Raw genomic sequence first — 27508 nt, 5'->3', positions numbered from 1 at the left:
GCTCAGTCACTGAACTTTGTCAAAACAGATCAATGGATATTAATGAACATGGAGGCAGTGCATGGAAGTGGTGCTGTGGTTTTATTGAATGGTGGGTGGTGCAAGCACAAAGGGCTCATTATCCCTGTTTCTGTATTCCATGTCCCTAATGGAATAGGGACATTCCATGCAGCAGCTAGAAACTTCTTTGTTCTAGAATTTTGCTAGATTTCTCGATTGTTTGCTAGAATTCTAGCAAATTCTAGAATTCAAGACAATGTTGAATGCTGCTAGAATCCAAGCAGGTGGATTGGATGCTAGGATCCAAGACAGTAGATCATATCTATCCAACTTATCAATTTCACAGCTTCAGGTGGATCTGATCCCAAGGTTTCTTTGAAGAGTTTTTTTTTTTTAACCAATCTATACAGAGGTTTTATTACCTGTTGCTTTTCAAGCTGAAATCAGGAAACTCTGCCATACTCTGATCCCTGATCCCAGTGCATGAAGAGGTGTATGAAATGAAAATCACTTAGGCTTTATTGTTTGTTAGAAGCTTAGTGTTTTATTGCTGTATTGAAGAGAAATACAAATGAACAATGTGTTAGTACTCAACAATATTGTCTAGCTTTTGCCATAAGCATCTGTGGCAATAGGTAATTAAGAAATGATTTGGTTTGAAGCAAACATTATTCAGTTCTAAATCTGAATGAAACAAATTTTAAACTTTTGTCGCTGGAAAATATAAGGGCAGTGTCACAAAATCCAGCAAATGAAGGTTGTTGCCATTTCATTTCTGATCTGCAAGTCAAGATTTCAGCTTAAATGGGAAGGGACACTTAGATTTGCTCCTGTTTACATATCAATGAAAGACTACAATGAGATAGTACAGGACGTAGGGAGTTCTGCTAAGTCTTTAAACAGGTAAACTCTGATAATCCGTGAAACGAGGGGGGGGTGAAATTGGCACACTTTTTCTCTGGGCAATGTTCTACTTCTGCTATTTGCCTGGCAATCACAAAATGTACCTTTCAAGAGAAGGCGATGGCGCTCTTTGCAACTGGTTTAGGTGCTAGAACATTCAGCAGGAGGCTCTCGGCTTCATCTGGATAATTTCAAATTGCTCCCTCAAGTGGCCGGGCAGTTCCTTGGGCTTCTCGGTGACCGGGTCGACGAAGACCTGAGTGGTGATTCCCGTGGTGCAGGCCATGTTCTCGAACCCCTCGAGCAGTGGGCTGCTGGTGTGGCAACCCTCCGCGAGGAGGTCGTAATCCAAGGGCAGGGAGGCTCGGCCCCGCCGGGGCTTGAAGAGAGCCAATCGGTAGCAGACGCTGGAGCGGCCGACCCGCTCCACTCCCAGGGCCGCCAGTGGGTTTTGTGGAAACGTCAGGGCTGTGTGGAAGGTGCACTGGCAGTTCACGATGAACCCCACCACCGACGAGGTCTGGCGGTTGGCATTTAGCCCGCAATACCTAAAGCACCAAGGAGAAATGTTATCACCCAGTGGAGTTGCAGCGAATTGTGGGCACACAGGAACCCAGACCGTCACACAAATCAAACTCCCTTCCATTGACTCCATTTACCTCGGCAAGGCAACCAGCATAATCAAGGACGAGTCGCACCTGGCCATTCCCGCTTCTCCCCTCTCCCATCAGGAAAAAGCTATAGAAATGTGAAAACGCACACCTCCAGATTCAGGGACAGATTGTAATCATGTATTGTCTTTCCACTGACTGGATAGCACGCAACAAAAGCATTTAACAGTACCCCGGTACACGTGACAATAAACTAAATTGACTAACTATCTAACTAACTAAAGGTCTGAAGAAGGGTCTCTACCCGAAACGTCACCAATTCTTTCTCTCCAGAGATGCTGCCTGTCCCGCTGAGTTACTCCAGCATTTTGTCTCTGCGATTTAAACCAGCATCTCCAGTTTCTTCCTACAAACTAAAGGGCCTGTCCCACCGGTATGCGACTGCATGCGGCGAAGGCAACCTAAAGTGGTCACTTGCGCCATACGGCCTCGCGGGGCCGGTCCCACTTTGATCGCCGGAGCCGTATGGAGTTGTGCGGGGCTGGTCCCGACATCGCGCGGGGCTCCAAAACACTTGACACTGTCCAAAAATTCTGCGCGGCAACGGCCTGTCGGCCTGCAACCGCATCGCGGCCGTACGCCGTGCCTCGACGGGCGTACTCAGCATCTCGACGCCATACGCAGAGTCTTGATGGCGTACGCCTAGCGCGTGTGTTGTGCAATGACGTCACCGCCTGGCGTGCCGTTACGTGATGACGTAACCGCCCGACGCCATGCGACGTCCAAATTCAGTCGGCCCGCCTCCTGTCCAGCTGATTGGTGAGCTCCGCACAGCTCCGCACAACTCCAGACAGCACCGCGGTTGGCAGTGGGACCGGCCCCGCGAGGCCATACGCCACCACGTTTCGTCGCGCTAGACGCATGCAATCGCATGCTGGTGGGACAGGCCCTTTACTACCTACCATGTCCTGTGGAACCCACTGGAGTAACTCAGCGGGTCAGGCAGCAGCTCTGGAGAAAAAGGACGGGTAACGTTTTGGGTCAGGACCCTTCTTCAGACTCAATCTGGGTTGGATCAATGCATCAACTTCCCATGGTCCATCTTTGGTGATCGTCCCCTCACCTGTTCTGGCCCAAAGCCCCGGGACATCCTCTTAAATTCTCCTGATGAGGGAGGGTGATTTTATTGAAACATAAGACCATAATTGGGCATGGCTACCAAGATGTTTCCACCATCTTGAACAAAAACAACTGGTTACAAGGTTAGATGCTGTAAGATCTTTAAGGGGAGGACAGGGTAAATATGTTTCCCCTATTGGAAGAATTTAAATCAAGTTACAAGATTGGGGTAAAAGACAATGTTTTGGAGTAACTCATGAGCATAGTGTAAAATGGTGGAGTAACTCAGCAGGTCAGGCAGCATCTGTGGAGGGAAAGGATGGGTGACGTTTTGAGTTGGGACCCTATTCAGACTGATTCTAATCAGACTGAGGAAATGTCCTGAACCAAAATGTTGTTAATCCATTTCCTCCTTAGATACTGCCTGACCTGCTGAGTTACTCCAGCATTTCACACTATGCTCATGATTCCATCGTCTGCAGTTCCCTGTGCCTATAAGATTCAAGTGGTTATTTAAAAAATGAGGTTTGAAGGAAATTCTACTGGCAGTGGATGGCAATTCTTTAGGAAGTTCCCCTCCTCCAACAGTTGTGGAACCAGAGCAATGGGGGGTGTTTATAGATGAAGGCAAGGATAGCGGAGTCAGGGAATATGGGGAGAAGGCAGGAACGAGGTACTGATTGTGGATGATCAGCCATGATCACATTGAATGGCGGTGCTGGCTCGAGGGGCCGAATGGCCTACTCCTGCACCTACTGTCTATTGTCTGTTGTGACAAAGTGCGGTGACACTTTGCATGTTGGCCCCAGCAGAACTATCTACATCTACCACACTCGTTATGATCTTTTAATTCTCAATTGCAATAGTTCCTCCTTTTCACTCACAAATGTGTTCATATCTGGTATAATTTGCCTGGAAAGCAACCAAAACAAAGGTTTTCACTGTATCCCAGTACATGTGACAATAATAAATCAATACTAATACCAATTGAGTTATAGAGCGTGGACACAGCCCCTCGACCCAAAGGCTGAAGGTTTCTCAGTGATCACGAGCCACTATCCACCATCAGGAACACAATGGAGAGACTTGTCCACACAGACATCCAACAGTTCCTTCAGTAAGAATCTTCTGAAAGTCCTTTCAGTAGATAGAACCCAGAGGGAACAGATAACATTTTGTCTGTGGTTTCAAATGTCTGTGGTCTGAAATGTCTGAGTGTCTCTACAACATAGAACAGACCCCAGTCTGTGAGGTTAGACAAGCACACCTCTTCAACCCTCACCCTGAACACCGGCGTTCCTCAGGGCTGTGTGCTGAGCCCCCTCCTCTACTCCCTCTTCACCTATGACTGCACACCTGTACATGGTACTAACACCATCATCAAGTATGCAGATGATACAACGGTGATTGGCCTCATCAGCAACAACGATGAGCTGGCCTACAGGGAGGAGGTCCAGCACTTAGCAGCATGGTGCGCTGACAACAACCTGGCCCTTAACTCCAAGAAGACCAAGGAGCTCATTGTAGACTTCAGGAAGTCCAGAGGTGGCACGCACACCCCCATCCACATTAACGGGACGGAGGTGGAACGTGTTTCTAGCTTCAGGTTCCTGGGAGTCAACATCTCCGATGACCTCTCTTGGACCCACAATACCTCTACTCTGATCAAGAAGGCGCATCAGCGTCTCTTCTTCCTGAGGAGACTGAAGAAGGTCCATCTGTCTCCTCAGATCCTGGTGAACTTCTACCGCTGCACCATCGAGAGCATCCTTACCAACTGCATCACAGTATGGTATGGCAACTGCTCTGTCTCCGACCGGAAGGCACTGCAGAGGGTGGTGAAAATTGCCCAACGCATCACCGGTTCCACGCTCCCCTCCATTGAGTCTGTCCAAAGCAAGCGCTGTCTGCGGAGGGCGCTCAGCATCGCCAAGGACTGCTCTCACCCCAACCATGGACTGTTTACCCTCCTACCATCCGGGAGGCGCTACAGGTCTCTCCGTTGCCGAACCAGCAGGTCGAGGAACAGCTTCTTTCCGGCGGCTGTCACTCTACTACACAACGTGACCTGCCAATCACCCCCCCCCCCCCGGACACTTATTATTTATTTTTTATTCAAATCGTTTGCTATGTCGCTCTTCAAGGGAGATGCTAAATGCATTTCGTTGTCTCTGTACTGTACACTGACAATGACAATTAAAATTGAATCTGAATCTGAATCTGAATCTGAACATCGAACAATACAATGGATGTGAAGCAGGTTCCAAGATAATAAGGAGAATTGATGTGGGGAATTAAAGAGCTGCTTGTTCTACTTGTGTAGAAAGGACCTGCAGATGCCGGTTTATACTGAAGATGGACACAAAGTGCTGGAGTGAGTCTGAAGAAGGGTTCTGACCCAAAACGTCAATGATCCTTTTTCTCCAGAGATGCTGCCTGACCTGTTGAGCTACTCCAGCAATTCATGTCTGTCTATCTGCTTGTTCTACTTGTTGGACAACTTGAGACTATGGACCTGTGCTCTGGCCTTTCATGAGTAAAACTGGGAAATTATTCTACATGTAGAGCATGGTGGGAGGTTGACATTTTATTCCACAAACAGGAACTGATGCTGGGCAACTCTTAATCTTACATCTGAGATTGATCGAGTTTTGCTAACCAAAATCATGGGATCTGGGTCAAACACTTCCACAGAATTAGGTTATGGAAGTTGGGAGGTCTAGTTGCAGTTATTGTAGGAATGATGTCAAGCTGGAAGGGATGTAGAGTAACTTCATGGGGATGTTGCCAGGGCTCGTGGGTATGAGCTATAGGGGAGGTTGAGCAGCCTAGTACTCGGAACGCAGGAGGATGAGGGATGATGTTATAGAGATGTATATAATCATGAGAAGAATAGACGCACAGAGTTTCTTGCCCAGAATAAGAAATCGAGAACCAGAAAACGTTTAATTTGAGGGGGGGATCTGTTTAATAGGAGCCAGAGGGGTAACTTCTTTACACAAAGGTTGGTGGGTTTACGGCACATGCTGCCAGAGGAGGTAGTTGAGGCAAGTCCTATTGCGATGTTTAAGAAACATTTAGACAGGCACCTGAATAGGATAGGTTTACAGGGATATGGGCCAGGTGGGACTAGTGGAGAGGGGACATGTGGGTGGGTGTGGACAAGTTGGGCCGAAGGGCCTGTTTCCACGCTGTATGACTGGATGACTATAGGTCAGCCATTGGAAGGTGGAACAGCCTCAGGGGGCGAAATAGCCACTTCCCATTCCAAGTCTGTTGGCTGTGCTGACTCCTCCTGTAGCTGGAGGGAGGCAGTACAGGCCAGTATTTGTCTCTGCTGTCCCCTAGCAGTCGATGTTCAACATTCCCATTCTGTCTGTGGCCTCCTGCACTGTTCCAGTAACCCAGAGGAGCGGCAGCTCACCTCACACATGGACACCTTGCAACCTTCTGCTCTCCACATCAAAATCCAACTATTTCAGCTAACTTGCTTCACCTCTTAGTGTTCAGTAGTACTGGGAATGTTGCAAATTCTGGATTCAGGTTTCAGCTACAGCACTGATGGGTTTTTCACAGCTTCTATGTGTTATGAAGAAAGACTGGATAGACTCGGCGGCTTATGAAGAAAGACTGGATAGACTCGGCTTGTACACGCTAGAATTTAGAAGATTGAGGGGGGATCTTATAGAAACTTACAAAATTCTTAAGGGGTTGGACAGGCTAGATGCAGGAAGATTATTCCCAATGTTGGGGAAGTCCAGAACTAGGGGTCACAGTTTAAGGATAAGAGGGAATTCTTTTAGGACCGAGATGAGAAAATCATTTTTTTACACAGAGAGTGGTGAATCTGTGGAATTCTCTGCCACAGAAGGTAGTTGAGGCCAGTTCATTGGCTATGTTTAAGAGGGAGTTAGATGTTTAGCCCTTGTGGCTAAAGGGATCAGGGGGTATGGAGAGAAGGCAGGGATGGGATACTGAGTTGGATGATCATCCATGATCATATTGAATGGCGGTGCAGGCTCGAAGGGCCGAATGGCCTACTCCTGCACCTATTTTCTATGTTTCTATGTTCCTTTGTTTGCTTTCTCTATCATTTAACTGCCCTCATAAATATACTTGAAAACAGACACAACGCGTTGGAGTAACTCGGGTCAGGCAGCATCTCTAGAGAACTTGGATAGGTTGCGTTTCGGATCGGGACCCTTCTTCAGACTCCGAGCTTGATTGACACGGGAGTCACTGGCACTGTGAAGTAGCAGCTCCAGCAGATGCACGGTTGTGGGAAATTTCTGCAGAAGCAAAGAAGTAAGGAGCCATGGGCTATAGAGACGCTGAAAGTGTCCTGGGAGGCATGGTGGCGTGTCTCGGCTCCCAGTACAGTAATGCTGCTGGGAGTCAATCTACTGGTTACCACTCCTGCCTTTTCAACCAAAGACTGAATTAAAGTCCCACTGCAGAGATCTCAGCACAAAATCCACAAAGGCCACTACTTCAATGCAGTCTTGAGGTACTTTGAACTGAAGATCATGATCCGTACAAAGGATTGCGTGACTGTATCTTGCAGGGAGGTCCTCCTGGTATCTGGCCAATGGATCTCCTTCAATTAAGCCTCTTACTGTCCAGGCAAAAGAAGGTCCATCCCATTTAATCTCTCCTTGCAATTCAAGGCCTCAAAGTACCGGAAACTACCTCCTTTGTGTCCTTTCATTTTCTTGACACATGGTGTCCTACTGGTATTTAATGGTACCTCTGCGGGCAGCCGTTTCTGTAATGCAAGAATTATCAATGCTCGTCTCACACATGAATGGTCTCCAGTTCAACCCAGGGGGGGGAACACGCATTGATAGGACAGGTTAGTAGGGATATGGACCAAACGCGGGCAGGTGGGACTAATGTAGCTGGGACATGTTGGCCGGTGTGAGCAAGTTGGGCCTGAAGGGCCTGTTTCCACACTGTATCTCTCTATGACTCTAAATAATTTACAGGCCATTGCCTTATTTTGCCTGTGGGATCTAGCTGTGCAGATATTGCTCCCTGCATTCTTTAGAGATACAGCCTGAAGTTAATTGGCTTCAGGACAGAAGATACAACAGTTCAATACAGGAACAGCTCACTTGGCCCTTGACGTCTGTTCCGATATGAAGCAGTGTTAAACTAATCTCCTCTGCCTGACCATGACCCATCTCCCACCATTACCTGCATATCCATGTATCCTTCTAAAAGCCTGTTAAATGCCAGTATCATATCTACTTCCGAAACCACCCCTGACTGTGCCTTTCAAGCACGCACCACTCTCTATGTAAATATCTTGCCTCCACATACTGTATCCTTTCAATTTTACCCCACGCATCTTATAGCTATGCCCGCTAGTCTTTGACATTTCTACCCCATCTATGCCTCTCATAATTTGATACACACTTCTATCTGGTCTCCCCTCAACCTCCAGCGCTCCAGAGAAAACAATCCAAGTTTGTGCAACATCTTTCTTCCCAGCTGTGATCAGTCAACTGAACCATCCTATCAATAATTAGACAGCGGTCCTGAGCTACCATCTACCTCATTGGAGACCCTTGGACTATCTTGAATCAGACTTCACTGGATGTTATTCCCTTCATCCCGTATCTGTGGATGGCTTAATTGTAATCATGTATAGTCTTTCCGCTGACTGGATAGCATGCAACAAAAAAGCTCTTCACTGTACCTCGGTACATTTGACAATAAACTCAATGAAACTAAAACCTACTCGAATCCAGGCAGCATCCTGATAAACATATACTACAGCCTCTCCAAAGTCTTCACACCCTTCTTGTAATGGTATGAGCAGAACTGCACACAATACTCCCAATGCAGCCTATATTACTCCCAGTGCAGCACGGTGGCGCAGCGTTACAGTTGCTGCCTTACAGCGCCAGAGACCCGGGTTCGATCCCGACTAAGGGTGCTGTCTGTATGGAGTTTGCACGTTCTCCCTGTGACCACGTGGGTTTTCTCCAAGATCTTCGGGATCCCCCCACACTCCAAAAGACGTACAGGTTTGTAGGTTAAATGGCTTGGTATAAGTGAAAATTGTCCCTGGTGTGTGTAGGGTAATGTTAATGTGCGGGGATCGCTGGTCAGTGCGGACTCGGTGGGCCGAAGGGCCTGTTTCCCCGCTGTATCTCTCAACAAACTGTGGAGAGTGCCTCAGTTACATCGAAGCTGCCAGAGGCTGACTGGAAGGGGTTAAGATTGCCAGCCAGCTCGGAGTCTCATTTACAGAGTAAGTCTGGCAGCCTCAGCACAACAGCGGCTTAATGACACAAACTGAACCTATAATACATTAACCTATAATGCCAGCCAGCTTCCTCCAGCCCATTAAAAGTGACCAGGTTACTGTAAGGACAAGCTACGAATGAGTTCTTCCAAGTGAAATATTACTCAATGCACAATGTAATTACTTTAATGTTATTTTTTAATATCATATAACCAAATTACATTAAGTCCTCAAATTGACACTCGTGTCTCTGGGAGAAAGACATTATCCTATTGCGTTCTTGTCCCCCGGGAAAGATCAAGTCCCACAATTGGCTTGTGGGACACACGGCAATTAACTCCCTCTGTAGCGAAAGAGTGTCGGCTCGCACGGCGCTCAGACAAGACGGAGGACTGAGGCGCTGTGGTATCTGGGGTTTCAGTGCACCCTTGTTTACAATCTGCTTCAGATGTGCGCCGTCTGATTCCTGTGACTGTAATGAACCAGGGATTTCCTCCCGGAGCATTCATTGTGCCAAGGGTGTAGTCACTATTGCAGCTCCAGTGGGTCTTAGGTGCCGCCTTGCCTCACTAGTACTAAACATCTGTATAGATGACGTTTCTGTTCGAGACCCTTCATCAGACCTCCTGAAGGGTCTCCACTCGAAGCGTCACCTATTCCTTTTCTCCAGAGAAGCTGCCTGAGTTACACCAGCATTTTGTGGCTATCTTTGGTGTAAACCAGCATCTGCAGTACCTTCTTACACTAAACATCTGTATGTTGGTAATAATGTTGATATTGGGTTATTACTGTCACGTGTACTGAGACAGAGAAAAGCTTTCGTATGCATGCTATCCAACTAAATCAGATAATACTACACATGAATACAATCCCGTCATGCACAAATACAACAGGTAGAGCAAGGCGAAAAATACCAAAGAGAAGAATATAGTATTCAACATTGTTGCATTGCACTTCCAGAGGAAAAAGTCCAACATCCACAATAAGGTAGGTTGGAAGATCGGGCTTAAGCCCTAGCTACTGGGAGAATCATTCAGAAGTCCGATAACAGATGGGAAGAAGCTCTTCCTGAGTCTGGTGGAATGTGCTTTCACACTTTTGTATCTTCTGCCAGACGGAAGAGGGGAGAAGGAATAACTGAGGTGAAGAAAGTCCTTGGGTTTACAACCCATTCAGTTTAGTTTGGCTTGGAGATACAACGTGGAAACAGGCACTTTAGCCCACCGAATCCAGGCTGACCAGCGATCACTGGTACACTAGTTCTATCTTATACACTGGAGAAATGTTTTATAGAAGCCAATTAATCTACTGATCTGCACATCTTTGGAATGTGGGAGGATACCAGAGCACCCGGAGGAAATCTGCGCGGTTACAGGGAGAACATACAAACTTGTAAATGGGAGGCTTAGAATTAATTTCAGAAGATGCTGAATGAGTCCATGACTTTGAAGAGTGCCTGGTCAGAAGATGTTCTCAGTCTGAAGGTGGGTCCCAACCCGAAATGTCATCTGTCTATTCCCTCCACAGATGCTGCGTTTTTCCAGCACTGTCTGGGACCAGAAGAGAGGGAATGGGAGAAGGTTTGGGACATGGGGTGGGACAGGGAGGAGGGTGGGATAGGGAAAGGGAGAATGAGAGGGAGGGAGAGGTAGTGTGTGTGAGAGAGTGAGAGAGAGGAAATGGGAAAAAGTGTGGGAGAGAGAGCGAGGAGAAAAGAGTGGGGGAGGATAAAGGAGAAAGTGTGGGATAGGGAGAGGGAACGGCTGATGGAATGGGAGAGGGAGAGGCAAGAAAATGACAGTCAAATACAAGCTATATCATTGTAAAAGATGCAAGTGACATAGCCCAATAAACGCTCTGAGATCTCTATACACCTACAGCATCTCTATACACATCCCAACATATTTGCTGAATGCCATTGTTCCTCCCTTCAGTTGCCAAGACCCTAATTGTGGTATTCCCTCCTCTGCTTCTCTCTCTCCCCCTCACTGAAAATGTTATGATTCTCCAAGGGAGAGCCGTGCATTACGGATGCTGCACAGACACAACCTTGATGGTTAAACCTTGAATCAAAGCAGCACCACATTTTAAGATTACTTCCCAATAACCAATTAATCATTAGTAGTATTCGTTAAAATGAACTGATGATGAGAGACATGACTTAATTAAACTCTAGTCTAAAATAAAACGTGCTTTAAAAGAGAATTGATAATAGCTGTGCTTTGATTTTTTTTAAATGGTGGTTAATTCTGTACAGCATTCATCAGCTTGGTGTGACACGTATTTAATAAATGCAATTATAGCTGTAACCAAGCTGAGTGGCTTGTGTTAACATTTTCCTCATTTGATACGCCTTACAAGGTGTTGACAAAGTGGAAACAGGCCTTAAATCCTTTGCTTAAATGAGTGCCAAAATATAAGGTGCATGGCTCCCATTTCTAATTTCATTTGATCGTAAAATAGAATTCTCTGGTCATTAGGGTTGTCTTTGCACTCATTTGTGCTTTTCTAATATGGGACTGCAGCTGTAATAGATTGAAAGTAAATTGCCTTTGGTACTGTGCAGTCAGTTTAATGAAACGTTTTTCTTCCAATACACAATGAGAATTCCAGCCCTTTGGAGCCCCAGCTCTGGAATTCCAACCCCCTCTCCCCCCCTACCCTTAGCTTCTTTGCATGTCCCCACTCCTGATTGAAAGTGCACCCCAGAACGTGTAACTCTGAGTATCTGTGCTCCTCCCTCTAAGATAAGCAAGCTTCATTAATACATAGAAACCCCTTCTCCACCCTCTCCAAATTGCTATTGAGGGAGTAGGTTTACAAGGTATGCTGAGAGAATGGAGTGGCTGAGCTTGTAGACTCTGGAATATAAAAGGATGAGAGGGGATCTTATTGAAACATAAGATTTTTATAGGTTTGGACACGCTAGAGGTAGGAAACATGTTCCTGATGTTGGGGGAGTCCAGAACTAGGAGCCACCGTTTAAGAATAAGGGGTAAGCCATTTAGAATGGAGATGAGGAAACACTTTTTCCACAGAGTTGTGAGTCTGTGGAATTCTCTGCCTCAGAGGGCGGTGGGGGCTGGTTCTCTGGATACTTTCAAGAGAAAGCTAGTTAGGGCTCTGAAAGATAGCGGAGTCAGGGGATGTGGGGAGAAGGCAGGAACGGGGTACTGATTGGGGATAATCAGCCATGATCACATTGAATGGCGGTGCTGGCTCAAAGGGCTGATTGGCCTACTCCTGCACCTATTGTCTATTGTGTATTATCCATGTACTTCCTGTATTCCTATAACTGGGTGCCCAAAACTGTGTACAGTACTCCAAATGTGTCTTACCCAAAGTTATACATGACCTCCTGACTCTTATACTCAATGTCCTGACCGATGAAGGCAAGCATCCTGTGTTGCCACTTTCAGGGAGCTGTGGACTTGGACCCCAAGTTCATCAATGCTATTAAAGGGCATCAGAGGCAGCAACAACCAGGTGATCTGTTTTGATGATACTTAGTGATCAATAACTGTTCATCAGGATTCCAACTCAACTGCAGAATAAAGTTGGTGCATGTTTCCAAACACCTAAAGGGTCTGTCCCACTGTACGAGGTAATTCAAGAGGTCTCCCGAGTTTTCCTCTGATTCGAACTCGGAGAATGTCCGTAGATGTCTCGTAGCGGCTCTTACGAGTAACGGTGGGTGCTCACGAAATCCGGTAAACTCGTGACGTTTTCTCAACACTGTGAAAATGTCCACGAATAAAAAAAATACTCGTGATGAAAAAAATTGTAATTTTTTACTCGTACGAGCCGCTACGAGACAGACACGGACATGGACACACGAGCGCTGTCTGAAATTCACACCCGCAATGAAGAGGAAGGTACAACGCCTGCACAGTAACAGTAAGTCCTTTAGAGAGTGTGTGGGGGGGGGGGGGGAGAAGGGGACAGAAGGGGGGGGGGGGGGGGGGGGGGGGGGGGGGAGAAGGGGGGGGGGGGGGGGGGGGGGGGGGGGAAAGGAGAAGTGACACTTTTAAGAAGTATAATAAACCTTAGCGGGCATTTTACTACCAGTAAGTCCTCCTTGGTCCTGAAAACTCCAATGAGCCAAACAAAATGCCCGGTCAGCGAAGGAGATTGCCTACGGCTGCCCTCGACTGTCTGTAAGTAAATAGCGACCCCACTTCACTGCACTACAAGTTAAAAAGACCCAGGCCGACCAAATTTTACTCACGGAAAATTTTTCAACATGCTGAACAATTTCCGCGACCTAGCTGAGGCCACGAGTATTCGGGAACTTCTCTCGAGCATGAAGGAGAGTTCCAGTGACCTCATAGGACCTCCTAGGACCACGTGTCGACCATGCTGCATGTTTGAAGGTCGAAGACACTCTTCTAAACTCGCAGATTAGGTCGCCCAAGTGGGACAGCCCCTTCAGGGTTCCTTGAGGCTGTGCTAGTTGCTATAAGAATGCCTACTCCTTTGATTGCCTTGAAGGGGTAATTTACAGAGGGCACTGCCATCTACTGGGATAGGCTTTAATGGGACTGACAGCAAATCCCACTTAATACATCATGAATTTTGATAAGCACATTAGACAGTCATGTAGCCAGGAGGAGTAAGCTTTAATTTGATGACTACACAATGAGGGTAATATATTTTAATTTAAGCACTATAAACCTATTGAGTGCTTAATTAACTTTACCCGTCTTTAGGGGAATAAAGGCAATTTTGATGGGGTCGGAAGGACCTGTTTCAATATCAAACAGTTTTACAGAGCAAATCCTTTTATCCAGCTCGGAGCTACTGATTAACACACAAAATTAACATGTTAGTAAAATTCATTTCCATGTCACTGGGGAAATTAAAATGCACGTGTACCAAAACATGATTACCTCTCGTATTGTCTGATTACACTAAAATAATTTAATGGGTTCTTTTTTAATAACTATAAAATTTAAAGTTTGCGAGGCGAGTGAATTTAATTGTTGCAGCGTGCAGAGTAACAAGGCAGGTGTGTCACATGATGTACACTGAGAAACACTTTATAATTGTACAGAGGAATCAAAAATTGCAGACATTGGTTTCTTTTGCAATTCTTCCAACACATTTCAAAGTATTTCTGAAGTCCAGTCACTGTTGTAAGGAAGGAGACTCCTCAGTCTATTGGCACACAGCAAGCTCCCATAGACAATATTGGCTGGTAATTCCAAGGATGGAAATGTCAAAGGCAGCTTTAAGGTTTCGTTTAGTTCAGAGATACAGCGCAGAAGCAGGCCCTTCGGCCCACCGAGTCCGCACCAACCCGCAATCCCCTGACACGCCAACAACTATCCTATACACATGGGACAATTTACAGATTTTAACAAAGCCAAATAACCTATAAACCTGTACGTCTTTGGAGTGTAGGAGGAAACTTGAGTGCCCAGGGGAAACCCATCCAATCACAGGGAGAACGAACAAACTCCGTACAGGCAGTACCTGTAGTCAGGATTGAACCCGGGTCTCTGGCGCTGTAATGCAGAAACTCTACCGCTGAGCGGGACAACTTTAAGGTGTGAGGGGCAAACATTAAAGTTAATGTGTGGGCCGTTATTTTACATAACGGTGGGTATCTGGAATGTACTACCAGGGGTGGTGTTGGAGGCAGATAAAATAGTGGCAGTTAAGATGCTTTTAGGTTGTACTGTTTTATACTCTATGTAAAATCATCAACACTGTTGCTGATTAACATTAACATTTAATCATTAACATTGGTGCACAATTCAACAATGTCATCATATCATACTCTACCTTCGAAATTCAGTTGCACTGAAGTCAATGGAATGAGTTTCAGAGATGTAGTAGAACATGCTATCATCGTGACACAATGGTTCACCATGACTAACATTGGAGAAATGTCTAGGCAAGCCTGTTTGAATAAAGATTGACGCAAGGAACTGCAAATGCTGGAATGTTGCATAGAACACAAAGTGAATGAATGAATGAATGAGTGATTGAATGATTGAATGAATGATTGAATGATTGAATGAATGATGAATGTATGATTGAATGAATGAATGATTGAATGAATGAATGATTGAATGCATGAATGAATGATTGAATGCATGAATGAATGATTGAATGAATGAATTAATGAATCAATCAATAAGTTTATTGGCAAAGTATTCACATACAAGGAATTAGCCTTGATGCTCCGCCCACAAGTGACAACATGACATAGAGTGACAGTTTGAAATGACACATAAAACATTAAACATTAAAAATAAAACATTATCGATTAAACATGTGAATTAAATAAAATACCAGAGCAAAAGGAGGGTACAGATTTTTGGCTATTGAGTAGAGCTACTACTCAGGAAAAAAGCTGTTTTTAAGTCTGGCTGTGGCAGCTTTGACAGTCTGGGTCGCCTTCCAGAGGGAAGTGATTCAAAGAGTTTGTGGCCAGGGTGAGAGGGGTCAGAGATGATCTTACCCACTCGCTTCCTGGCCCTTGCAGTGTACAGTTCGTCAATGGAGGGAAGGTTGCAGCCAATAGCCTTCTCAGCTAATCGGACGATTCGCTGCAGCCTCCGGATGTCGTGCTTGGTGGCTGAGCCAAACCAGACCATGATGGAGAAGGTGAGGACAGACTCTACGATGGCCGTATGGAAATGGACCATCATTGCCCGTGGCAGATTGTGCTTCCTCAGCTGCCGCAGGAAGTACATCCTCTGTTGTGCCTTTTTGATTGTGGAGTCGATGGTGGCCTCCATTTAAGGTCCTTAGAGATGATGTTCCCAGTAACTCAGCTGGAGTAACTCAGAGGATCGGGCAGCATCTCTGGAGCACATGAACAGGTGACGTTTTGGATCTGGACCCTTCTTAGTTTGGTTTAGTTTAGTTTAGCGATACAGTGTTGAAACAGGCCCTTCGGCCCACCGGGTCCGTGCTGACCAGTGGTCCCTGTACACAAGCACTATCTTACACACTAGGAACAATTTACAATTCTTACCAAAGCTAAATTAATCTACAAAGCAGTACGTCTCTGGGGTGTGGGAGGAAACCAGAGTACCCGGGGAAAGCCCACGTAGATCACGGGGAGACAGACAGCACCTGTAGTCAGTATCGGACCAGGGTGTCTGGCACTGTGAGGCAGCAACGCTACCACTGTGCTACCATGCCACCCTTTCTGCCTGTTTTGAATAAATATTGGTTCAGACCCCAGGAGGAGCTCCCAGGACCTGCTGATTTCATTCCAAACTAGAATGTCATATTTATGATTTGAATGCACATCCTTCGGAGTCAGAAATAAGAGCAAAATCAACTGAGTAACAGAGTGCGGCACCGTTGGAGGCTCCTTCTCTTGATGTTGAGCCAAGCTCTCTCTTTGCTGTGAGAGGTGGGCCAACAATTGGCATTGATATGGTTTCTTTTTGTCTAGTGTACTGAGATGCAGCGAAAAGCATTTGTTTGGGTGCTATCCAGTGAAATCAAACCATGCTGTAATTGAGTACAATCAAGCCGTGCATAAATACAACAGATGAGAAAAATATCAGAATGCTGAATAGCGTGCTGCGGAATTGCAGTGTTACAGTAACAGATTAAAAAAAAGTTGGAAGGTAGGTTGGAAGATCAGGTAGGTTGGAAGTCCCTGTCTTATGGGAGGACAGTCACCTGATAGAGAGAGTGAAGAAACTGCTCCTGAATCCAGTGGTACATGCTTTCAAGCTTTTGTGTGTTCTGCCCGACAAGGAGGGGCGAAGAGGGAATTAGTGTTGCAAGAAAGGTCTTTGATTATGTTGGCTGCTTTCCCAAAGCAGCATGAAGTGTTGATGGAGTCGATGGAGGACTCTGGGTTAGAACTGTCTGCAATTTCTAGCAGCCTTGGGCAGAGCTGTTGCCAACCCAAGCTGTGTAGCAACCCAATAGTATACATTCTACTGTGCATCTGCAGAAGTTGGTAAGAGTTATTGGAGACATACCGAGCCTCCTTAGAGCCTGAGGAAGAGGAGGCGTTGATGTGCTTTTTTTTGGCCAAAGCTTCGACGTGGCTGGTCCATGACAAATTGTTGGCCAAGCTCTTAAAATCTTTCTTTGAGAACTCACAGAAGGTTCTCCACACCGCTGTGCGACCACTGCTGTGAATTCGGAAGGACGACAACTCATTTTAGACACAGCAAGATCTCAGAAACGGTAATGAGACAAATGTGCAACTGAGCTGTCTTGGTGATAACGCTTGAGGTGGAAAAGTGGAACTCAAGGTCCGCAAGACTTAAACTGTTGGTGCCAAGGAAGGGCTGATAGATTTTCAAGAGGTTAATATCAGAGACTGCCAATGAGTGAAGGGGGAGGAGGTGGCACAATTGCTTCTTTTTCCAGATACTAACCATAGAACCATATAACAATTACAGCACGGAAACAGGCCATCTCGGCCCTTCAAGTCCGTGCCGAACACTTATTTTCCCCTAGTCCCATCTACCTGCACTCAGACCATAACCTTCCATTCCCTTCCCATCCATATACCTATCCAATTTAATTTTAAATGATAAAATCGAACCTGCCTCCACCACTTCCACTGGAAGCTCATTCCACACAGCTACCACTCTCTGAGTAAAGAAGTTCCCCTTCATGTTGGTCTGAAGAAGGGATTCGGCCCTAAACGTTGCCTATTTCCTTCGCTCCATAGATGCTGCTGCACCCGCTGAGTTTCTCCAGCAATTTTGTGTACCTTCAAGTTCCCCTTCATGTTACCCCTAAACTTCTGTCCCTTAATTCTGAAGTCATGTCCTCTTGTTTGAATCTTCCCTACTTTCAATGGGAAAAGCTTATCCACGTCAACTCTGTCTATCCCTCTCATCATTTTAAAGACCTCTATCAAGTCCCCCCTTGTCAGACCTCAGGGCCTTAGATTTGAGCAAGCCTCAGAAGGTGTCCATTGAGGCCTTATCCTAAAACAACCTGGTATCCTTTGAAAGGAGAGTTTGTAGTTTAGACATTATCTCCCCTCAAATCTGTCACATGTGGTAAGAATTTATAAACACCTCTGGAAAATCAGATAATAAAAAGGTATTAAAATTGTGATGGTGAAAGAAAAATATATTACATTTTTAAAACGAATATTATAAACACATTCAAAAATTAAAAAAAATTAGTGTAAAATTAAAACAAAAATCTCCAGCCAGGAATTTTCATTCAGCTTTTCACTGTAGACATGACAATAAACTAAACTAAACTAAACTAAAACTAAAACTAAAACTAAACAAAACTAAAGATTAATGGGGACTCCGTTCCAACAGATCTATGACAAGAGACTCTTGGACTCTATGCTGCCTTTCCTGTTTTATTCAGCGCAAGAAAGTAGTTACTAAATTGGGGAAGGAATTCAGTTGAAGCTTCTTTTTCCAGGGAGTGGTTAGAAATTAGGACAAGGTGTAGATGAGACAAAAAGTGAAATTGCCTTTAAGGAGATGTTGGATAATCTCATGGAGAGGAAGGGCCAATGGGGTATAATGGAGATGGGGATTAAGTGGGGCCAAATGTCCTGTCGCATTGTAGCCGGTGGCAGTAAACTGCAGAACCATAGGTCTTATTTATGTAATGCCACTGGAGGAGTTTAGTCTTAATGAATGTGCAGGAAAGGAGACTTACGATCGGAGCCCGCGATCCCTTGCTGGGGATCGACGCTCCAACCGCGGCCTGCGGATTTCAACATCGAGTCGCTCACAATCTCGAGTAGAGACTGATGTCGGGAAGCTCCAAAGTCGCAAGAGGTTTGAACGGTCCGATCTCCCGGCGTGGGGGGAGGTGAGATTCCCCCCGATGCGGGAGCTTGATCGTCCCGACACGGAGGGCCCGACCGCCAGCTGCGGGAGGCAAGATCGCCCCGACAATGGAATGTTCCAGTGCCCCGACCGCGGGAGAACAAAGATGGGAAGAAGATTGAACTTTTTTTTCACCTTCCATCACAGTGAGGAATGTGGAGGAGTCACTGTGGTGGATGTTTATGTTAAAATGTATTTTTTGTGTCTTGTTGCTTTTTATTGGTATGACTGTATGGCAAATCAAATTCCAAAGATAGACACAGAGTGATGGAGTAACTCAGCGGGTCAGACAGCATCTCCAGAGAAAAGGAATAGGTGACGTTTCAGGTCGAGATCCATCTTCAGACTGAGAGTTAAAGCCCTGTGCCACAGTACGAGGTCATTCCAAGAGTTGTCCCGAGTTTGCCCTGATTCGAACTCGGAGATTTACGGTAATGGCCACTCGTCGGTACTCGGAGCTCTCGTGGACATTTTACAACATGTTGAAAAATCTTCACGAGTCTTCCCGGGCTTACCTGCCGTTAGCGAGTCTTCCAGAGTACCTGCCGTTAGCGTTACAAGCCGCTAAGAGACGTCCCCGAGCTCCAACGTACCCGCAACATTCATTCTCCGTGCTTACCACGAGTTTGATTTTTTTTTAACTCGGAAGAGCTCTTAAAATGAACTCGTACCGTGGGACAGGGCTATTAGGGAAATGAGAGATATAGACAAATATACAACAAATGAATGAAAGATATACAAAGAAGTGATTATAAAGGAAACAGGCCATCGTTAGCTGTCGGTTAAGTGAAAACGAGTTACAGACAATGTCCGACCCGTTGAGTTACTCCAGCTTTTTGTGTCTATCTAGTCTTAATGAAGACTTCCAAGAGAATCCATTAGCAAATTTCCAGTTCTATTTTTGTCATTCTCAGCCCAAACTCTCTCTTAACTGAGAGTCACGGGGCACAGAGACTGGCCCTTCAGTCCATTACTACCGAGCAGACATTAACTTGAATCCCATTTTTGTTATTCCCATACCTCTCCAACCCCCCACAACTCTTCACGGACTCTACCACTCTCCTACACACTAATAATTTACAGTCCCCAAGTCACCTGCCGGCCCAAAATTGCAGGAAATACTCAGGCAGCATCTGTGGAAAGAGAAGCAGTTAAACGTTCTGGGTCCATTACGTTTTGTCAGAACTGTGACAGAGAGAGACTGAAATTAGTTGTGGGGGAGGGATGTGTAGAACAAAGGGAATGTTTTGTGATGGGTTGAGTTGAATTGGCTTAATGATGGTGATCACCAACACATTAAGCTTCCAGGTCTCAGTCAGTCTAGTTTTACCTAGCCAATTAACCTACCAACCTGTACGTCTTTGGAGTGTAGGGGGAAACTGGAGCTCCCGGGAGATAACCTACGCAAGTCAAGGAGAGAACATGCAAGCTCCATATAGACAGCACCCATAGTCAGGATCGAATCCGGATCTCTGACACAGTAAGCCAGCAACATTACTGCTGCACCACCGTGCCCGCCATTCCTCAGACCGGCGATTACCCACTGTAAATTACCCCAAGTGTGTCGATGAGTGGCAGAGTCTTGGTTTAGGACAAATAATAAGGCCAAACCTCAACCTACAGTGTGAGGTATGTTCAGGGCATAGAATAAAAGGATCCTATAAGGATTGTAAACATTTCGAGGTGGGTAGCCAGGTCTGAGGAATATCTATCACCACTTAAGGAATAAGAGCTGCTGACACTGGAGGGGAGGAGGTTGGAGATGTATGAGAATAACATGAAAGGGATTAACATAGATGGCTGATTGGTGTGGATTTGGACACGTGTGGGTGGGCTGAAGGGCCCCGTCTCCATGCCTTGTGACTAACAGTAGTAGAGTGATTCAGGCAAAAATAGAGCAGGAAATTGCTAAGACGTCTTCATTAAGATTCAACTCCCCCCAGTGGCACTGGTGTGACGGTTAGATGCCCCCGGCTACAAGTTCTGGCATCAGTGGGTGACAGAGGGGCACATATGATCAGTAGCCAGGAGCGAGGAGACAGAAGCAAATGAACTCCTCTGGGGATTGAACCTCAGAATCATCATGGGACAGAGGGGGGGGGGGGGGAGGGGGAGGGGGGAGTGAGGAGAGAAAGGAGTGAAGGGATGAGGCAGTGGCCCAGCTCTGTACCCCTGGAGGCAAAACTGAATGCCTTTCCAGAGAGCAATTTCGCATCCTTTTTTCTGACACACGGTAGAAAATCTGTTCAGCTCATCCCAGCATTAAAAGCTCCGATGTAAATCGAGATGAAAGGAGCCCAAGCGGCTGAGGTAATTAAAAATGTATTTTGTATCTCCAAGTAATTGAATTGTGTACAATTGGCAAGTTAATGAGGTCAGTCCTCCCTCCCTGACGCCCAACAGGAAACCCAGGAATAATTATCTCTCAATTTTCTTTTTTCCCCCTAATGTAGCAATTAATTTATGCCGTTCCACTCTGCCCTGCCTTCCCTGGGCCTCCCCCCCCACTCACCGGTCCAGTCCCATCAGTCAACGTCAAGGCTAAACCAGGTTGACACCTCAACGGATAAGGCTGCGTTGAGCAGGCTCCAGCTGTTGCCCGCATTTCCAGGTGGAGGTCTCCAGGGTTTTCCGCCTATTGCCGCTCCAGGGCTGAGGCAGAGCCGGCCCCGAACCTCCTTCATCCAACCGCCTGAGAAGGGAGCTTTCGACCGAGGGAGGGGGTGAGATGTGCCTCTCCTTGCAAGGTATCTCTCTCAGATGAGGCTGCATTTAAAATAACCCCATTTGGAGAGGACCTCATTGAAACGTGATTATTCTCGATTAGAACGGATCAATGGTTAGGGGGAGGAGAATGTGATTGATCAGCCATGATTGAATAGCGGAAATACACTTGATGGGCCGAATGTCCTAATTCTACTCCTATCACTTATGACCTTATGAAACGTACTGAATAGAGAAAAGCCTGGATAGAGTGAATATGGAGAGGTTATGCTCCCACTAGTGGGGGAGTCTAGGACCAGAGCCCATAGCCTCAGGATAAAAGGACGTCATTAGAAAGGAGATGAGAAGGAATTTCTTTAGTCTGAGGATGGTACATCTGTGGAATTCAATGCTACGGACGACTGTGAAGCCCGTCAATGGATATTCTCCCCATAACCCCTGATTCTTGATTAATTAGGGAATCAGGGGTTATGGGGAAAAGGCAGGAGAATGGGGTTGGGAGGGAAGGATAGATCATCCATGGTTGAAAGTCTACTCTGACTTGATGGGCTGAATGGCCTAATTCTGCTCCCAGAACCTATACATTTTTAAGATAGTGGTGAGTTTTAGACAACACGGTGGCTTAGCGGTAGAGTTGCTGCATTACATCGCCTGATACCCGGACTCGATCCTTACCATGGGTGCTCTCTGTGTGGAGTTTACACGCTCTCTCTGTGAGCGCGAGGGTTTCCTCCGGGTGCTCCGGATTCTCCCCACATTCCAAAGGTTTGTAGGTTAATTGGCTTTGGTAAATTGTTCCTAATTTATGGGATAGAGCTAGTGTACGGGTGATCGCGGGTCGGTGCGGGCTCGGTGGGTCGAAGGACCTGTTTCCACCCTGTATCTCTAAACTAAACTAAGCTGCCATCTTGAAGTGCTGCAGTCCTTGATGGGGGTGTTAGGGGCAGGAAAGGGAGGGAGAGAGAGGGGGAGGGGGTTGCTGGAGGTTACCTAAATTCAGTGAATTCAATGGTCAGTATGTTTGTAAACAACCCAAGTGGAATGCAAGGTGCTGCCCCTCCAATTTGCGTAAGACCTCATTCTGATAATGGAGGAGGCCCAGGACAGAAAGGTCAGTACGGGAATGAGAAGGGAGTTTAAATGGTTAGCAATCAGGAGTTCCAATAGGCCTCGGCGGACTGAGCGCAGTTCCTTCCTACACATTCTAACGGGGAGTTATTGCAAAGCTAGTGAGGTCTGGCAGCACGAAGGATGTCAGACTTAGACCGCTAAGGAGACACATTTATAGGGGCAGCTTTCCTAAAGCAACTAGGCTGATTGGACATAGATCATTTAACTGCTTGTTCATTAGAATGCCCTCTCTGAACTAATTTAATTTTGGTGGGACTGTGAGTATATTCCTCTGGGTTAATGGAGAACTGAATTAAATAGCAGTCCTAAAGGAGTATTCTAGCCTTAAATACCCAGGACCTATGGCTCAGATTCTCACACCATGTATGAATTAATGAGCATGAATTTCATTGCATTTCCATTATATTAAATTACAAGAACAATATAACCTCCTTGCAGGATCAAGGATCCTTTCGTAGGCATTTTCCCCTGCTTGTTTTTGCTAAACCATGTCAAAAATGTGTCTCTCTTTGCCATTCTAATTTAAATTAAATTTACTTAAAGGGTTACAATTATCGAGAGCTCTACTGTTACCTTATTTTATTCTTAAGAAACATTTATTGCATCAACAATATGGAAAGAAATTTTCCCGCAGTAATTAAGAGTGATGTTCATTCAACCCTGAATTTTCTGGGAAATAATGACATTAAAATCCTATTGACTCTCACTTTCGTCTGTAACAATTTATTTGAGAAAGGTACAAGACACAATAAATTTTCCAGATGAGACATAAATGTCTCATTAGTAAAAAGGCTTCGATGCATCTTCATATGCATTTAGACCAGTTCGGAGAGGCAGTGTAAATGCTTAACACGGACAATGTTATGATAATAGTAGCAAGACACGGACTATTTGGAAGAACTCACTCCTTTAGACTTTAGTGATACAACATGGAAACAGGGCCTTCGGCTCACCGAGTTCACGCTGACCAACGATAACCCCTGTACACTAACATTATCCTACACACTAGGGGCAATTTACAATTTCACTGAAGCCAATTAACCTACAAACATTTACGTCTGTGGAGTGTGGGAAGATCCTGGAGTAAATCCACACGGTTACAGGAATAATGTACAAACTCCATACAGGCAGCACGCCATAGTCAGGATGGAACCCGTGTCTCCGGTGCTATAAGGCAGCAATTCTACCGCTGCGCCACTGTGCTGCCCCCTTCCTTTTCTGAAAGCCATTGCTCACTTTTCCATTCACTTGGGTTCAACCAGTCTTTTCAGCTAAAGTTTTGAGCTAAAATTTGAAGTGCCTAAGATTCATTTTCTATGTTCCAACACAATGGGATTGATGCAATATTGATTGTGGGATGCGATTGAAATTTCCCTGTGAGCCCTATGCCCGAAGGGGAAGCAAATTGTGTCCTTAGAGTCGTAAGGAACTGCAGATGCTGGAAGAAATCAGTGGGTCAGGCAGCATCTGCGGAGGGAATGGACAGGCAACCTTTCGGATCAGGACCCTTCTTCAGAATGAAATTGTGTACTTCCCTGTGCCGACACGCTGAGGTTACAGGAGTTCCTCAAGACAGTGTCCTGAGCCCAACCATTTTGAACCGCTTTGATAGTAACCTCTTCTTTCCATCTTAAGCTCGTAAGTTCATGTCATCGGAGCAGAATTTGGTCATTCGGCCAATTGGGTCTACTCCACTGATGTGGGACGAATCACTGATGGTGATGAGTCAGTGTATAGAAGTGAGATCGACCGATTGACCAAATGGTGCCAGCACAACAACCTGGCTCTCAACACCAGCAAAACCAAGGAACTGATTGTGGACTTTGGAAGGGGTAGGATCGGGACCCACAATCCCGTTTATATCAACGGGATTGTGCGTTAGTGGAAACGGTAAAAAATTTCAAATTCCTGGGCGTGCATATTTCCGAAGATCTTTCCTGGTCCCAGCACACAGATGCAATTATAAACAAGGCACATCAACGCCTCTACTTCCAGAGAAGATTACAGAGAGTCGGTATGTCAAGGAGGACTCTCTCGAACTTCTACAGGTGCACAGTAGAGAGAATACTGACCGGCTGCATCGTGGCTTGGTTCGGCAACTTGAACGTCCAGGAGCGGAAAAAATGCAGAAAGTTGTGACCACTGCCCAGTCCATCATCGGCTCTGACCTCCCCACCATCGAGGGGATCTATCGCAGTCGCTGCCTCAAAAAGGCTGCCAACATCATCAAGGACCCACACCATCCTGGTCACACACTCATCTCTCCGTTGCCATCGGGAAGAAGGTATAGGAGCGTGAAATCTGTAACATCCAGGTTCAGGAACAGCTACTTCCCCACAGCCATCAGGCTATGAAACACAACATCAAACAAGCTCTGAACAATAACAGTCTATTACTACTATTGCACTTTATCTGTTTATTTATTGTATATATATATGGTCTATGGTATATAGACACACTGAACTTTTATCTCCTGTTCTGTATTACGTTTACATATTCTGTTGTACTGCAGCAAACAAGAATTTCATTGTCCTATCTGGGACTCATGACAATAAAACTCTCTTGACTCTTGACCTATTGCCCCCTCTCAACATCATTCTTCTGTCGTCTCCCCATAACCCTTGACACCCTTACTAATCAAGAATCTGTCAATCCCCAAGTCCCCAGTGTCAAGTACCCATTGACTTGGCCTCCACAGCCGTCTGTGGCATTGAATTCCACAGACTCACCACCTCTGACTAAAGAAATTCTTCCATGTCTCCTGTCTAAAGGTACGAGGTGTGGTCAGGGGTGGGGATATTTGCTGAAAACTGCACAACTTTCAATTCCATTTACTGCTCTTCAACAACTGAAGTCATGTAAGTGATGAATGTTAAAGCATAGGCTGATAAGTGGCAAGTAACAGTCATTTCACTGAAGAGCCAGACACTGACCATCTCCAAAAAAAGTGTCTAATCATCGAAAGCATCCTATTGGGATGCGTCACCGTTTGGTATGGCAACTGCTCTGCCCAAACTGTGAGAAACTGCAGAGAGTTGTGCATGTATCCCAGTCCATGACATCAACCATCCTCCCCTCCATCTACACCTCACGCTTCCTCATCGTCAGAATCAGCCTTGGCTTTGCACATATGCTGCCACATATGCTGGTGTAAACATCCTGTAAGTCTCTGAACTCAACTGCTCCAATTCACTGCAATTCAGTTTGCCTTGTTGCATTCTCCATTAATGTGAGACCTTCTAAAGTTCCGATGCCCAAATCTTGCTCTGGCCAACATCGCAACAAAAAGCAGAGTTGTGGATGGTTCCTTTAAAAGATCTGATCAGGGTAGAATGACACACGACTAAATTTTCACCTTGAACGTGTGCTCAAGGTACAACACATAATTAACTGTATAGGAAGGGCCCTTCCTGACGTCATTTGCAACCGGTCCTGATTTTTTTCTGGTCTTCTCTCGCATTCAGTTTCCCCCCTTCCCCCCTTCCCCCCACCTCTATCTATCGGTCTGAAGAAGGGATCCTATCCGAAATGTCACCTATTCCTTTTCTCCAGAGATGCTGCCTGATCTACTGAGTTACTCCAGAATTTTGTGTCTATGTACACAATTAACTGCATTGAAATTTGGAGAATTGTGTCACTTAGACGTTTGCCTGTTGTGGTGCAGGAAACTGATGTCCTGTTGAAGAGACACAAAACGCTGGAGTAACTCTGCGGGTCAGGCAGCATCACTGGAGAAAAGGAACATGTGACGTTTCGGATCAAATCCCGTCTTCAGACTCTATAGACATCTGTAGAAGACCAAGTCAGCACACATCCCTACATGCAACACAATTTCAATGTTTCCCCTTGAACAAAGATATAGCTCTTGATTCCGTGCATACCCCCTGGGCCAGAAGTTTAAGCATTCAATACCCATTCCACAGAACATAAACCAGGGTGACGGGATTAAGGGAGATTGACAGCATTGGAAGTGGCACGGTATCAGAAGGGATGTTAAACCAAGGTGCTGCCTAAAATGCATCTCTCCAACTTCTTTGCCACCTATACCAATAGACGTTCACAGCGCTCAGTTAAAGGAGTTACCGTACACTGAGCTTTAGCCATCTTTTTACAGCGCCAACCTTCCTGTTCATCGCGGTGTGTGTCTGTTTCACCTTGTCTTTGCACCGTGTGAATTTTTTAGACAGCGCTCCCCCCGCTTGCCCTGTCCCCCACCTGCATAACAGGCTGGTGAATGAAGCGATGTGTTTGTGTGTGTGTGTGTGTGTGTGTGTGTGTGTGTGTGTGTGTGTGTGTGTGTGTGTGTGTGTGTGTGTGTGTGTGTGTGTGTGTGTGTGTGTGTGTGTGTGTGTGTGTGTGTGTGTGTGTGTGTGTGTGTGTGTGTGTGTGTGTGTTCCACTCTGACAGTCGCCGTCGCAGTTGTCGGTTTTTCAGGTGACTGTCGGCAACTTGACAGTCACCAGCAGTCCGCTGAAAAATCGCCTGAGTTTCCGACATTCCCGTAAGTGAAAAGCAACAAGCCACACAACCACATAATAGTTAACATAAATATCCACCACAGTGGATTCCACATTCCTCACTGTGATAGAAGGCAATAAAGTTCAACCTTCTTCCGCTTGGTTCTCCCGTGGTCGGGCGATCAAAGCCCCCGCAGCCGGTGATCGAAGACCCCGTCGGGGTGATCGAAACTCCCACGTTGGGGCAGTTGAAACTCTCTCCGCGGCATGGAGCTCCTGAATCTGCCGCTTCTTACCAGAGACCGCGGGCTTCATGATGTTAAAGTCCACAGGCCCCGCGGTTGGAGCTTCGATCCCTGGCAAAGGCCGCCAACTCCATGATGTTAGGCCGCAGTGGGGACGGGGATACGATACAGAAAGAAATTGCATCTCCGTCGAGGTTAGAGATTGAAGAAAAAAGTTTCCCCCAACATCAAAACAAACCAAGGAACACTAAAACATTTTTAACACATA

General features: G+C 45.9%; 1 protein-coding gene across 3 annotated transcripts in view; it reads right to left on the bottom strand.

Annotated features, from left to right (window-relative positions):
• Positions 1–221: 221 nt before the first annotated feature.
• Positions 222–27508, bottom strand: part of LOC129705620 (uncharacterized) — a 69541-nt gene continuing 42254 nt past the window's right edge. For 2 of the 3 annotated variants that reach the window (XM_055649251.1, XM_055649249.1), the window contains exon 3: positions 222–1451. In XM_055649251.1, the coding sequence (XP_055505226.1) occupies positions 1061–1451 (391 nt within the window). In that variant the 3' untranslated portion in view covers positions 222–1060. The remainder of the gene's footprint in view (positions 1452–27508) is intronic. The other variant, XM_055649250.1, reaches the window with a different exon arrangement.

Source organism: Leucoraja erinacea, chromosome 18 (assembly GCF_028641065.1).
Source record: "Leucoraja erinacea ecotype New England chromosome 18, Leri_hhj_1, whole genome shotgun sequence".
Lineage (NCBI taxonomy): Eukaryota > Metazoa > Chordata > Chondrichthyes > Rajiformes > Rajidae > Leucoraja > Leucoraja erinaceus.
The sequence above is the reverse complement of the archived record's forward strand: the minus strand, read 5'-3'. Positions and strand labels throughout refer to the sequence as shown.